We start from the raw sequence: 12,571 nt of genomic DNA, 5'->3' as shown, positions 1-12,571 counted from the left end.
CCTGGATCGGCTTCCCGGATTGGCTCCTGCTGAGCCTATTCCCCCTCTCCTCCACCTGGCCCTATTTAATCAGTTAATTGGTTAAACTTAGTATTTAACCAATTAATTAATTAACAGTATTTTATATCCCTATTAGAAACTCATATGAGGGTAAGGCAATGAAAAATTGTACTTCTGTTCTTAGTACTACTGTGGACGATTAATAGTGTTGTGGTTCCTTCAGCCATCCTGGGAGATCTCGCTTATCAAACTCTAATTCTTTGGCTTATGAAGCCTTTTAGTGGATAGAAGAAAGTAGCTGTTTAACTATATAGTAAGTACATGGAGAATTACAACGGAACATGCATTTGGTAGACTGAAGGGAAGGTGAAGGTGTCTCCTAGCCAGTCTGGATACTTCTGAGACACATCCATCTCATGTAAACTGCTCTTTGTATTTTGCACATCTCTGAGAGCAAAGGGGAGTGCCTCACTGAGAACTGGGAGGCAAAAGGTGGAGAGACTCCCAGGATTTTCTGACTTTGCCTCTGCAAATTTCCCCCGCTAGTCAGGCAGTCAGCTTTGTAGCCACAGTCAGAGAAGGAAATTGATACGGTTTGTATGACTTTTTTTAAAATTAGGAATGGATATTATTACAGGGAATTGTACCTTACTGAAATTATTTAACAATTTTTAAAATCATCAACAAATTAACCCTTCCAAACCATGATTTTTTTAAATTGATTAAACTATAAAGAGACCATAGTGCGAAGTTTAATCCACTGGAAATGGGGCAGATATGCCTAAAGTGCTGAATACATACGTCCTTTGGTGCAGGGGAGGCACAATGTGTAAAAATGTACAGGTTTGTAGTTGCTCTTTTGTCTTGGGGAGATGTTCTTGTACTTGGGGAAGTGAAAGAGGTGTCTCAAATATTGTGTTCTTGGCAAACTGCATGACATAGCTAGGTTTGGGTACTGTATGTGAGTGAAATATAACAATGTTCTACAGTAAGTTGGTCTGTTTGTGCCATATGTCTGATCTAGGCATTTTAGATCAGAGGAGGAACAAAGCCTGGTCTAATAGATTAATCCTTATGACTATGCACCTACCACCTTGCTGCCTCTGTATTGGGATTAGAGGTAGACTAACTTGCTATTGGCCAGGAGGAAGAGGGAGCATCACAGAGTATGGGAAGAGGGATAGAAGATGGTACACTTATTCCATAGTTACAGTGAAAGAAACTCTTCTGGAACTGATGCCATTTGGGTTAGTGAGTGGATGGAGAGCAGGTGGAAAGAGGCATGTGTCTGCTTTCATCCTCCCAACTCCGCATATTACCAGGAACGAAGTTGTTTAAATCCCACTATGGAGTCAGTATTTGGACAGTTTAGTGTAATACAGTGCATAACATTTATGGCTGAAGTCCCCTTTGCAGTAGTCAGGCTGAGTTGTTGCCTAACTCTCAAGGGTCATCTCCAGTGCTCTCTGCCTAAGTGTTTGGCTTGAAATTAGACGTGAAGAAGAGACTGTGGCTGTTCATAGACTCCTGTGATAAGATTTCCTTGATCAGGTGGGTGTTTTTGAAACTGTCTACAGCACAGCAGGGTTCTGTGGTGGTCTTCCTCACAAAAGTATGTCTAACTCCTTGCACTGTGCATATATATGTCAGGACATGTGCTCATGATACTACAGTGCTTGTTTTTGTCACTTGTGTTTTTATAATTCTGCTCCTTAGCTTGGGTGTTGCACTGAGCCGTTTCTCTTCTTCTGTTCTTGCTGCATAGCTGCTCATATATTGTCACATTCTGATGGCTCCTCCAAAGATGGGACTGGACATGCTCTTGTTCTCGAGGAGGGTAAGGAAGCCCTGGCTTGGACTAAGGATGTTAAATTTCGTTTAATCCACTAATTGACTACTTGATGGATTTTTCTATCAACTAGTTGATAAGTAGGGGAGCCGCAGTGGGATTAGTTCCCACCCTGCAGCTTTGCCTTTTAAATGTATTAAGAGCCTGCCAGCTCTAATACATTTAAAAGGTTGAAGCGCAGCAGGGCGACCCAATGCAAGCTTGGCCAGCTGATTCCCAACTTGCGCTGGGTCCCCCGCTATGCATCAGCCTTTTAAATGTACTGTATTAAGAGCTTGCATGCTCATAATGCATTTAAAAAGCAGAGGCACAGCATCTGGGACTGGGCACGAGCTGGGAATCAACTGATTCCTGGCTCGCGCCAGGTCCCTGCTACCCACCTGCCTCCTCTACATCCCTTGGAGACAGTGCTGGTCCCCAAGGGCTTTTAAGCCAACTCACCCCAACATTGGCTCCTGCTTCCCACCCCTGCTTCCTCCGATAAAGGCAGCAACGGCGTGTGGGGGAAGGGGTAGGGGAAGTGACTAGTCTAGGGACTAATCAACAATCCGATAAACTTTTGCTTATTGGATACTCAACTAGTCGCTTACACCCTATATTGGACCGCACAGGGTCTGGCTGCTATGATGGAATGTGGGTATGTGTATTCGTCACAAACTGAAATAGCAAGCAAGTGCATGTAGGAGTGTGTGTACCAGCATTTAAATAGGTAGGTGATAGTCAGAATGACTCAAGTAGTGGAGGGCACACAGGTAAACAGACAGGTTGGTCCATGGGTAAATCAGTACAATAGGGAGTTGTCTTACTGACAACCCATTGAGCGGTGTTGTCATCCTGAAATAAGGCTGTATTCACGCAAAACTTATACTGGTGTAACTTATTCAGGGACAAAGATATGTTGCTTCCAGAAAGATGAATTAAAGCAGGATAAGATGCCAGATAAATCAGGGGTAAGGGTATAGGGGAGGGGGAATAAACCTTGTGTGTGTATGCAAGCGAATTTATGCCAGGAAAAACACATGTTGTTCTGAAAAACTTTCTTATGTAGAAGATCTAACATGGAAGATCCTGTGTGCTGATATCTTTGTCTTCAGTCTCCCTTGCAGGATGTGTTATAAGGCTTGGCCTGGTTTACTTTACCATTTAGTGCATCTTTCTTGGATTTCTTTCAGAAATAGGGGAGCAGAAGGTAGAGAGTGTATGGAAGAAGTGGATCTCTATCCATTGCATCTACCAGGGGCTCTGTGCATTCTTCCCATAAACACTCTGTTCCCCCTTCCCTCCCTCTATTTCAGGGACTCCCTACATTTCCTTCTGCTAGGACTTCAGTGTGTTCCTATTCTCCTTCCTCCTATACCAGGATCTGTCATCTCTTGCTCATGCTAATGGCTCTGTGCAACCCCATTCCTACTTCCCTCCTATTGTTTCCTCCATGTTAGGGCCTTGGTGTGCCTCTTCTCTCCTCTGCTCCCACACCAGGATCCCTCAATATCTCTCATCAGAGGTTGTGTGTGCCTGCCATTCCTTCCTCCCATGTTCTTTACCCCCCCCCCCCCATGGTAAGGTCTCTGTGTGCTACCTATTCTCTTCTACGTCTGCCAAATGCTCCCTACCTTCAGGCCTACCAGTATACCAGGGTCCCTCATTCTCTATCCCTTCCCCTGCCAGGGATTCGGTGTACACATTTCCCATCCCCACCATTGTTGATTCTCTGGGCGATAAGTTGTTCAGGGTTTTAAATTCTATTGGGAGAATGCAGAGAACGTGTGGAGAGGGTATATTATCATGCTGGATGGCAAAATGAGTGCCACTACTCAGTTTCATCTGAAGATACTTGCAGAAGTGCTTCAAATTGTTGCTGCACAAAACAGATTGCAGGGCTCCCATGTGTCTTACTATTTTTCCTCTTGCTGTTTCCCCCCTAAAATCAATGGGGCTGTAGTAATTGCTATCTAAACAGTCCCTGAAAGTTTGGAATTCATCTGCTTCTTCATTCAGAAGTTATTTAATTACAGACAAATGCCATCAAGCTGAGTGTGTATGGCCTTATAAGCTCGGCTGACTCATTTGTAGTACACTAATTATTCATGATGAAAATTCTTCTATCCTTGAGACAGGAAACATTTTATATGAAGACATTATACTTCATGAAGACATACACTGTTTGCAAAATCATATCCACAAAACCTCCACTTCTCCAATTCATGTTGCTTGCACGTAGATATTTCAGATCCGGTGGTGGTGCTAATGAGGAAATCTTCTCCATTTTAGTTGGATAACTAGCTTTTATTCATTCCCTGTCAACTGAAGGTATCAAGCTGGTCAGAGGGTTCTGAGCCTATTTTAGGAACTCTGTAGAAGATTCTCAAACATATGTTTAGCTTGACTATATATCGTACACTCAGGTAATGTGCTTTCACTGAAAGGATCACAAAACTGGAACTGCAAATGAAACCCCTCTCAGCCAAGGAAGTTTGCCAAATTGCATATCTCCTGTTCTTTGACAGATGTCCACGTGGGTGCTTCACATTAGGCCAGTATTGCCGCAGAGCTCATTCTCCGGAGTTTTCAGTGCAGTGTCCCTGGGGCTGTGCATGTGTGCGTGTGCTTCAAGCCACATGCTTCTACTCTGCAGGCATCACACATGCATGAGACTCCCCCCTAGTTTCTTCTCTACCACCTCCGGTCACAGACGGAGCTTGACAGTGTTCCCAATCTCATTCCGTCTTTAAGACCAGTAGATCAGTCCACCCTCCTCCCCCACCCCCCACCCCCCGGTTTTACCTGTACAGGCAGTCCCTGGGTTACGTACAAGATAGGGACTGTAGGTTTGTTCTTAAGTTGAATCTGTATGTAAGTCGGAACTGGCGTCCAGATTCAGCCGCTGCTAAAACTGATCAGTTTCAACAGCGGCTGAATCTGGACGCCAGTTCTGACTTACATACAGATTCAACTTAAGAACCCCAGGCATCCCCAAGTCAGCTGCTGCTGAAACTGATCAGCGGCTGATTCCAGGAAGCCCGGGGCAGGGGCTTCCTGTAGTCAGCCACTGGTCAAGTTTCAGCAGCGGCTGAAACTGACCAGCAGTGGAATCAGGACGCCTGGGGCAGAGCAGCTGGGGTGCTGCCCGGTTGGTCCAGTAGCGCCCAGAGCGGTGCTACGGGACCAACTGGCAGAGCCCCAGCTGCTGTACCACAGGTGTCCGGAGCAAAGCCGCGGAGCACGGGGGCAGCGGGAAAGCCTAGACGCGCCGTGGCTGTCCTGCAGCCCTCGGACTCCGTGGCTTTGCTCTGCTTTGCTCCCCGTCCCCCTGGTCTGCAGACCAGGGGGACGGACAGCCTAGATGCGCCATGGCTGTCCTGCAGCCCACGTGCTCCGCAGCTTTGCTCTGCTTTGCCCTGCTTTGCCCCCGTCCCCCTGGTCTGCAGACCAGGGGGACGGGGGGGAGGAGGGGGGCAAAGCAGAGCCAAGCCGCGGAGCGCGCGGTCAGCTGACAGCCCAGACGCATCTGGGCTGTCTGCTGCCCACGTGCTCCGCGGCTTGGCTCTGCTTTGCCCCCCCCCCGTCCCCCTGGTCTGCAGACCAGGGGGACGGGGGGGCAAAGCAGAGCCAAGCCGCGGAGCGCGCGGTCAGCTGACAGCCCAGATGCGTCTGGGCTGTCAGCTGACCGCGCGCTCCGCGGCTTGGCTCTGCTTTGCTCTGCTTTGCCCCCCCCTCTCCCCTGCCCCCTGGTCTGCAGACCAGGGGGAAAGGGGGGGCAAAGCAGAGCCAAGCCGCGGAGCGCGCGGTCAGCTGACAGCCCAGATGCGTCTGGGCTGTCCGCTGCCCGCGTGTTCCGCCGCTTTGCTCCCCGTCCCCCTGGTCTGTAGACCAGGGGGACGGGGAGCAAAGCAGAGCAAAGCCACGGAGCCCGAGGGCAGCAGGACAGCCACGGCGCGTCTAGGCTGTCCCGCTTCCCCCGTGCTCCGCGGCTTTGCTCCGGACACCTGTGGTACAGCAGCTGGGGCGCTGCCAGTTGGTCCCGTAGCGCCGCTCTGGGCGCTACTGGACCAACCGGGCAGCACCCCAGCTGCTCTGCCCCAGGCGTCCTGATTCAGCCACTGCTGGTCAGTTTCAGCAGCGGCTGAATCAGGATGCCTGGGGCAGAGCAGCTTGGGTGCTGCTGGGTTGGTCCAGTAGCGCCGAGGAGCGGCGGCGGCGCTACTGGACCAACCCAGCAGCACCCCAGCTGCTCTGCCCCAGGCGTCCCCAAGTCAGCTGCTGCTGAAACTGACCAGTGGCTGACTACAGGAAGCCCCTGCCCCGGGCTTCCTGGAATCAGCCGCTGATCAGTTTCAGCAGACTTGGGGATGCCTGGGGTTCTTAAGTTGAATCTGTATGTAAGTCAGAACTGGCGTCCAGATTCAGCCGCTGTTGAAACTGATCAGTTTCAGCAGCGGCTGAATCTGGACGCCAGTTCCGACTGACATACAGATTCAACTTAAGAACAAACCTACAGTCCCTATCTTGTACGTAACCCGGGGACTGCCTGTACTCACCAGATTTCCATTTGAACCTATGGCAATATGCTTCATTTTGCACCTTTTGATCAAAACAGCAATTTGTAGCAAAACTTTCTTGTAGCAATTACCTCTGCAAGATGGGTGGGAGAGATGGCAGCACTGATGGCGATCCCTCATTTGCTACCTTTTTCAAGGACAAGTTTACCTTACAAACTCATTCCAAGTTTTTTCCAAAAGTTCACTCCTCTTTCCATCTGAATCAGACTATATACCTCCCTACCTTCTTCCCCAAACCTCATGCTAATGCATTTGAATCGATCATGCACACACTAGATTTATGCATTTTCCTTTTATTTATAACATACCAAACGATTTAGAGCCTCTCCTGGACTGTGTTTTCATTGCTAATCACAATAAGGGCCAAGCCATCTCAGCCCAGTGACTCATTGGATTTTGGACTGTAAGACTTTGTTACTCTATCAAGCGCTAACCCTCCTGACAGCATAAGAACACGCTCAACAAGAGCCATGTCTACTTCATGGCTTATCTGCAAAAGGTCCCTATAGCAGACATTTGCATAGCTACTACCTGGTCATCAGAACATACATTTGCAAAGCACTATGCACTTTCCCAAGGAACTTTCTCTAGCCTCAGCTTCTCTCAGATAGTTCTATCCACTGCATTCATGCTTGATCCAAAGTCTCTACCTCCTTAAATGGATACAGCTTTGTAGTCACCTGAATGTGGAGCACCCTTGAGGACATCTCTCTCTCTGAGGAGATTACTCACCTCTGCAGTAACTGATGTTCTTTGAGATAAGTGTCTCTGAGGATGCTCTACTACCCTCCCTTTCTCCCCTCTACTTTTGAATGCTGGCCTCCTCTACAGTCTATATCAGGGTTTCCCAACCTATGGGTCGCAACCCAAATATGGGTCACCGTTACATTCCAAAAGGGTTGCCAAGTGTCTTCCCAGGTGGCTCTGCCTCCCCTCTTCCCCCATTTTTGAATTGCCTTGGGTCACCAAGTCTTCCTGAATTGTCAACATGGGTCCCCATCTGGAAAAGGTTGGGAAACATTGGTCTATATGCTTCCAGGGTAGAGAAGGAACTGGGGGCGGGGAGCTCATGCATGTGCAATGCCTGCATAGTAGGAGTGTGCGGCTTGAGGCACCTGCATGCGCAGTCCCAGGGACACTACTCTTAAGACTCCAGATAACTGGCTCAGTGGTGGGCCACTGACCTAATGTGGAGCACCCATGAGGACACTCATCTCAAATAATGTCCATTACTGCACAAGTGAGTAACCTCTTCTGTCCTGCATAATTAGCAGTCACATTTTTAATTTTTGACTCCTGTAATTCTGTGCATACTAATGTCTTATCAGGAGCTGGTTTTGTGAGCTCAGTCTTGGTCTTGATGTCCTGTCTGTCTATACTATGAGCTTTTGGAGAGATTGTCTATTTCCTATAAAAATCTGTATAGTGCCTAATTCAGTGAGGCCTCTATGCACTTATATGATAGAAATAAAATAAACTGTTCACATTCATTTTGTTTGGAAGAGTTTGGGGAAAATTAGAACTACTTCCTTTTCTTGCATATCTTTTTTTGAAGTTGCAGGATCAGATCTAAAACTTCTAGGGTACAGACTGGGACTAAAATAATTTCAGGGAAAATTCTATAACTGATAGTGAATGAGAGTTTATTTTCCTTTTAGGTCGAATACATCAAGCTATGGTAACATCTCTCAATGAAGATAATGAAAGCGTTACTGTTGAATGGATTGAAAATGGAGACACTAAAGGCAAAGAGGTACACTAAATATTTTAGAACATTTTTTTTACTCAAATACTATTAAAATGTTATTTTTAAAACTGCATATATTTTATCTTGAGCCCAAATCAGTTCTACAGTAAAACTACTAGAAAATAAGTTTCTTTTTAAAATTGATTGTGTGGTTCCAAATGTTAAATGTATATCATAGAACAAATGACATTGTATTTTACTTCCTCCATATACATTCCCATAATAATCATACCAAGCTCCTACATAGCACTTTTTATTGTAGTTCTCCATGTTCTTTACACAGGTGGTCACTCTCATCTCCATTATACAGATGGGGAAGCTGACATACAGAGAAATAACTGACTTGCCTAAGGTCATCTAGCAGACCAATGGCAGAACTGGGAATAGAAAAATCTCCTTTTTCAATATAGTAGAACCAAATGATTGATGTTTGCTTATTTATTTTAGATGTTTTTTCACTAACGGTTTTTAGCTTGCTTTCTTGTATAAGAAAGTAGGTAGAAGATAGTTTTTAAATCATTCTTCCATGCTTTCTTTCTTAGAGAAATTGTATTTCATATGCTTTCAGTCAAACTAGATTTCTCCTACTTTATGTAATTGATATTTTACATTAAGTTCCTGTAGCTGTCAGAAATGCTACTTCTGCATCACAAAAATGATTTTGTACTGGAAGGCCTTTTTTCAGGCAACTTGAGGTCCAAAATTGTTCAAATTTTCTTCAGTTGAAGATGCACAAAGCAGTATGCTCTGCATTTTGAGTGTTTGGTCAGCTACACAGGAGAGATTAAAATGTCACCCAACTGATTAGTAGAGTGCCCACAGCACTCACAACTAGCAGCATGTGTTTTTACTGATGCTACACATCTTCATGTGACTTGGTGCACATAATTTATTCTGCACATGGATGGAAAAAATTAGACACACTGACACAAGGTATCTCAGTTTGCAAAGTAAACTAATAATGGACTAAAATCTCTAGAGGTGTCCACTTTTCTGTGTGTAAATGTAAAAAAAGAGAGCAAATGAATTTACTCAAGCAGATTGACAAGTGTGTGTGTGTTTGTTTTTTTTCTTGTTAACAGATTGACCTGGAGAGTATATTTTCACTTAATCCAGATCTTGCACCTGATGAAGACATTGAACCAAGCCCAGAGACTCCACCACCTCCCACTCCCTTAGCCAAAGTAAACAAAATTGTGAAGGTTTGTGATGTCTAATATAATATGTTAAATTGAAATTACTATTATGCCATTCATATTAGTATTTTACTTGCAGAATTTAAGAACGTTGTTTAATTTTCATTTCTGTGCATTATAAATTAAAAAATATTTTAAAATCTGTATTCATCATGAAAAATTAAGAGATTTCTAAGAGGCAGAATTGGAAAAAGAAACAAAAATCAGTGATTTTAATTTTAATAATCTTACAAAGGGGACAGAGTGAATTGCTTAGTTTGGGAACTGACTTTAAACTTGTTAAATATACCTGGTGTCCTTTATTATGAAATGTTTGTATATCGGAGGAAAATGATATTTGGACCTTTGTTTTAGAGGGTTTGGAGGTTATTAAATGATACATTTAGCTTGCATCATCTTTGTCAGATGTGCTGCAGGGAGGGACTTGCAGCATCACCTGCTCACACTGCTCATGCTGATGTCTGTGATTGCTTCTGTTCACTGAAAGTAAGCAGAGATCAGGCTACAACTTACAAAAAGGTAATAAAGTGAGAAGATTATAGAGATTTCTCTTTTTATAGAATCGACGGACAGTGGCTCCTATTAAGAATGAAACTCCTGCCAGAGACAACAGAGGTAAATGATCAATTGTAGAAAGAAAGTGTGAAAATGATGAATTGACACTTCTTATTCAAAGTTCTCCAGTAGCCTAGGTTCTCCCTGGTTTATTACATAACCATGTGAAATTTAATAGCTGGAGGAGATCTTTCTGATACTATTAAGATAATGTATTTTTAAAAATATGTAATTAGTTTTATATAAAAGGCCTGATATAACATTAAAACTTCTATTGATGTAGCTACTTCATCTTAGAGAGGTGGTGTTCCTACAGCAGTGGGAATAACATCAGTTGCTGTAGGTTGCATCTGTGCTGTGAGGATTTGCTGGCATAGCCATGGTGCTCTAACTGTGGTGTTACAGTCCCTAGAGCAGTGTTTCTCAGTGTTCAACTAGTGGCTGTTTCCAAAGCAGGCCTGTGGAACACTTTGAGAAAAACTGGCTAGAGTGTAGATATGGCCTAATTTCAGTATAAGAGATCTAGTGCATGTCTACATTTTATGCATAACTTAGCTAATACATATAGTAATTAAAATAGCCTCTTGTCATATTTTGCCATTTCAGACATTCCTTTGAGCTTTTGATACTACTTTTGTTTATTCCTCAATTAAATATTTAAATAGTTTCTAAAAGCATATCTATGGGACATTCAGGAAAAAGTTATGAGTGAATTAAGGTACAGTGAATTTAGTTCACTTTTTAGTTGCTAACTGAAGTTGCTTTACCTTTGAATTGGGAGCATCCACACAGTGGTTTAATGTACTTGATTGTCCTTGTGTAGACATGGCTTTAAAGCAGTGATACACAGACTGAGGCTTGGGAGCTGCAAGTGGCTCTTTATTGTGTCTCCTGCAGTTCCTTGCAGCACACGATATAAAACACTGTGTGATTTAATTATTAACCAACCTAAATTTATAATCAGTCAGGACATTTTTACTATTATTAAAAACTGTAGCTGATCAAATAATATTTGATAAGATATATATGTAAACATTGTAAATGAAACCATGAATTCACACTACTGAGTCTTTTGAATATTATTGATTGCTAATTTGGCTCCTGAACCACTGACGCTTGAGTATCACTATTTTAGAGACTACTTGAATACTGGATTCAGCAACAATCAAAAGCACAAAGGAATGCATTTAGTAAGGCAGCAGATGGCACTCAAAATGTGAGCAGTCACATCCTGGAGCCTCAATGGCCTTAAAGGGCAAAAAGCCAGAGGATTCCAGGAAGGCTGCAAAGAGTCAGGGAAGGGAGAGGCAATCTTGGTTGTAGTGCTATGGATAGCCTCTGTGGAAGACTGTTTTGCTCTACAAGCTGGTTTGAAAACCTGGGGAATGGGACTGTGATAGACTGGGTTTGGTGATGAGCGCTTAGGCATATGTTTCAGAGGGGTAGCCATGTTAGTCTGTAACTGAAAAAAATTAAAAAACATCAAATAGTCCTGCAGCACTGTAGAGACTAACAAAACTGTAGATGGAATCATGAGCTTTCATGGCAACAACCCACTTCTTCAGATTAATGGAGTTAAGGGTCTAGGATACTTAGGTTTATGTGCATCTTGGGAGGCAGTGACTAAGAGGCAGGGGGTCAGACTAGATGATCATAATGGTCCCTTCTGACCCTGGAGTCTATGAGTCTGGGAAGCAAAAGGTATTGGGCATCTCTGGTAGTGGGAAATGAATTTTGCTGCTGTTGAATTCCCTTAAGTTTCCCAGCTTTATTCCTGACCATAAGTCTGTCCATTTCCTTGCCTTGTGTAACTGGATTTTGTGCCAGTATTTCTGAACTCATGCAAGCATTGGGGGGGGGGGGGGCGGCGGTGGCAAATGCTCAACCTAGAGAGGAATAGGCACAGTCTCGCTAGTTTAGGGCATTTACCAGCACCTCTGTCCATCATGGAGGGGTTGATGCAGAATGAAATGTGACAAAAGGGTTTTTAAAAGTACTTTTTATTAGGTAAATATCTGATGCATAAAATCCCCTAAAATACCAACATTATAGTCTAGCTGAAGTGTGTGTTCCTTCCATTGAGTTAAAATTATTTAAGCTTTACTGACAATGCTATATCTGATTTGTCAGCATTACCACTGTTGCATTAGAACAATTTTGTTAAATGATTTAACTTAAAAATCTTTGGTCTGTGCATATTTCTATTTGTGAGATCAAGATACCTACATCACAAGCTCCAGAATCTTCTGGTGAGCAACTGGGAGCACTCTCACTGTCTCTTCTTCTGCCTCTTTGGAATAAAAGGGGAGGGGAGGGAGGGATTGTGTGTGTATTGTTGGGGAGAAGTGAGAACTTCTTGTTTTACACTAATTTGACCTAAATTAGAAACATTTCATTTAAGTAGTGCCCTGCCTTTCATGCTATTAATTCACTTTTTTATTTTTTAAACAATTTATAAATCTAGGTCTACAAATGTTGATATTGTCATTGTTGTGTGGGTGCCTTTGTACAGTAGTAACTTAAAGGTTGGTGCAGGAGAGCAGTGTAACTAATTCACTCTGATGGAAGCTGCACTTCTTACCCTCTATCTTTAACTCTAACAATTTGTCCTTTTTTGGTCATTTAATTAAGCTTTTGTGTCAATATACTATTGTTCAGTAAGTTG

At 43.7% G+C, this 12,571-nt stretch overlaps 1 protein-coding gene across 4 annotated transcripts in view; it reads left to right on the top strand.

The window, feature by feature from the left end:
* Nucleotides 1-12,571, top strand: part of KIF2A (kinesin family member 2A) — a 97,443-nt gene that overhangs the window by 19,510 nt on the left and 65,362 nt on the right. For all 4 annotated transcript variants that reach the window (XM_006134427.5, XM_006134428.5, XM_006134429.5 and 1 more), the window contains exons 2-4: nucleotides 8,067-8,161; nucleotides 9,238-9,357; nucleotides 9,912-9,966. In XM_006134427.5, coding sequence (XP_006134489.2) covers nucleotides 8,067-8,161; nucleotides 9,238-9,357; nucleotides 9,912-9,966 — 270 coding nt within the window. The remainder of the gene's footprint in view (nucleotides 1-8,066; nucleotides 8,162-9,237; nucleotides 9,358-9,911; nucleotides 9,967-12,571) is intronic.

Source organism: Pelodiscus sinensis, chromosome 6 (assembly GCF_052426305.1).
Source record: "Pelodiscus sinensis isolate ZL-2025 chromosome 6, ASM5242630v1, whole genome shotgun sequence".
Classification (NCBI taxonomy): Eukaryota; Metazoa; Chordata; order Testudines; family Trionychidae; genus Pelodiscus; species Pelodiscus sinensis.
This window is presented reverse-complemented; position numbering and strand designations above follow the sequence as displayed.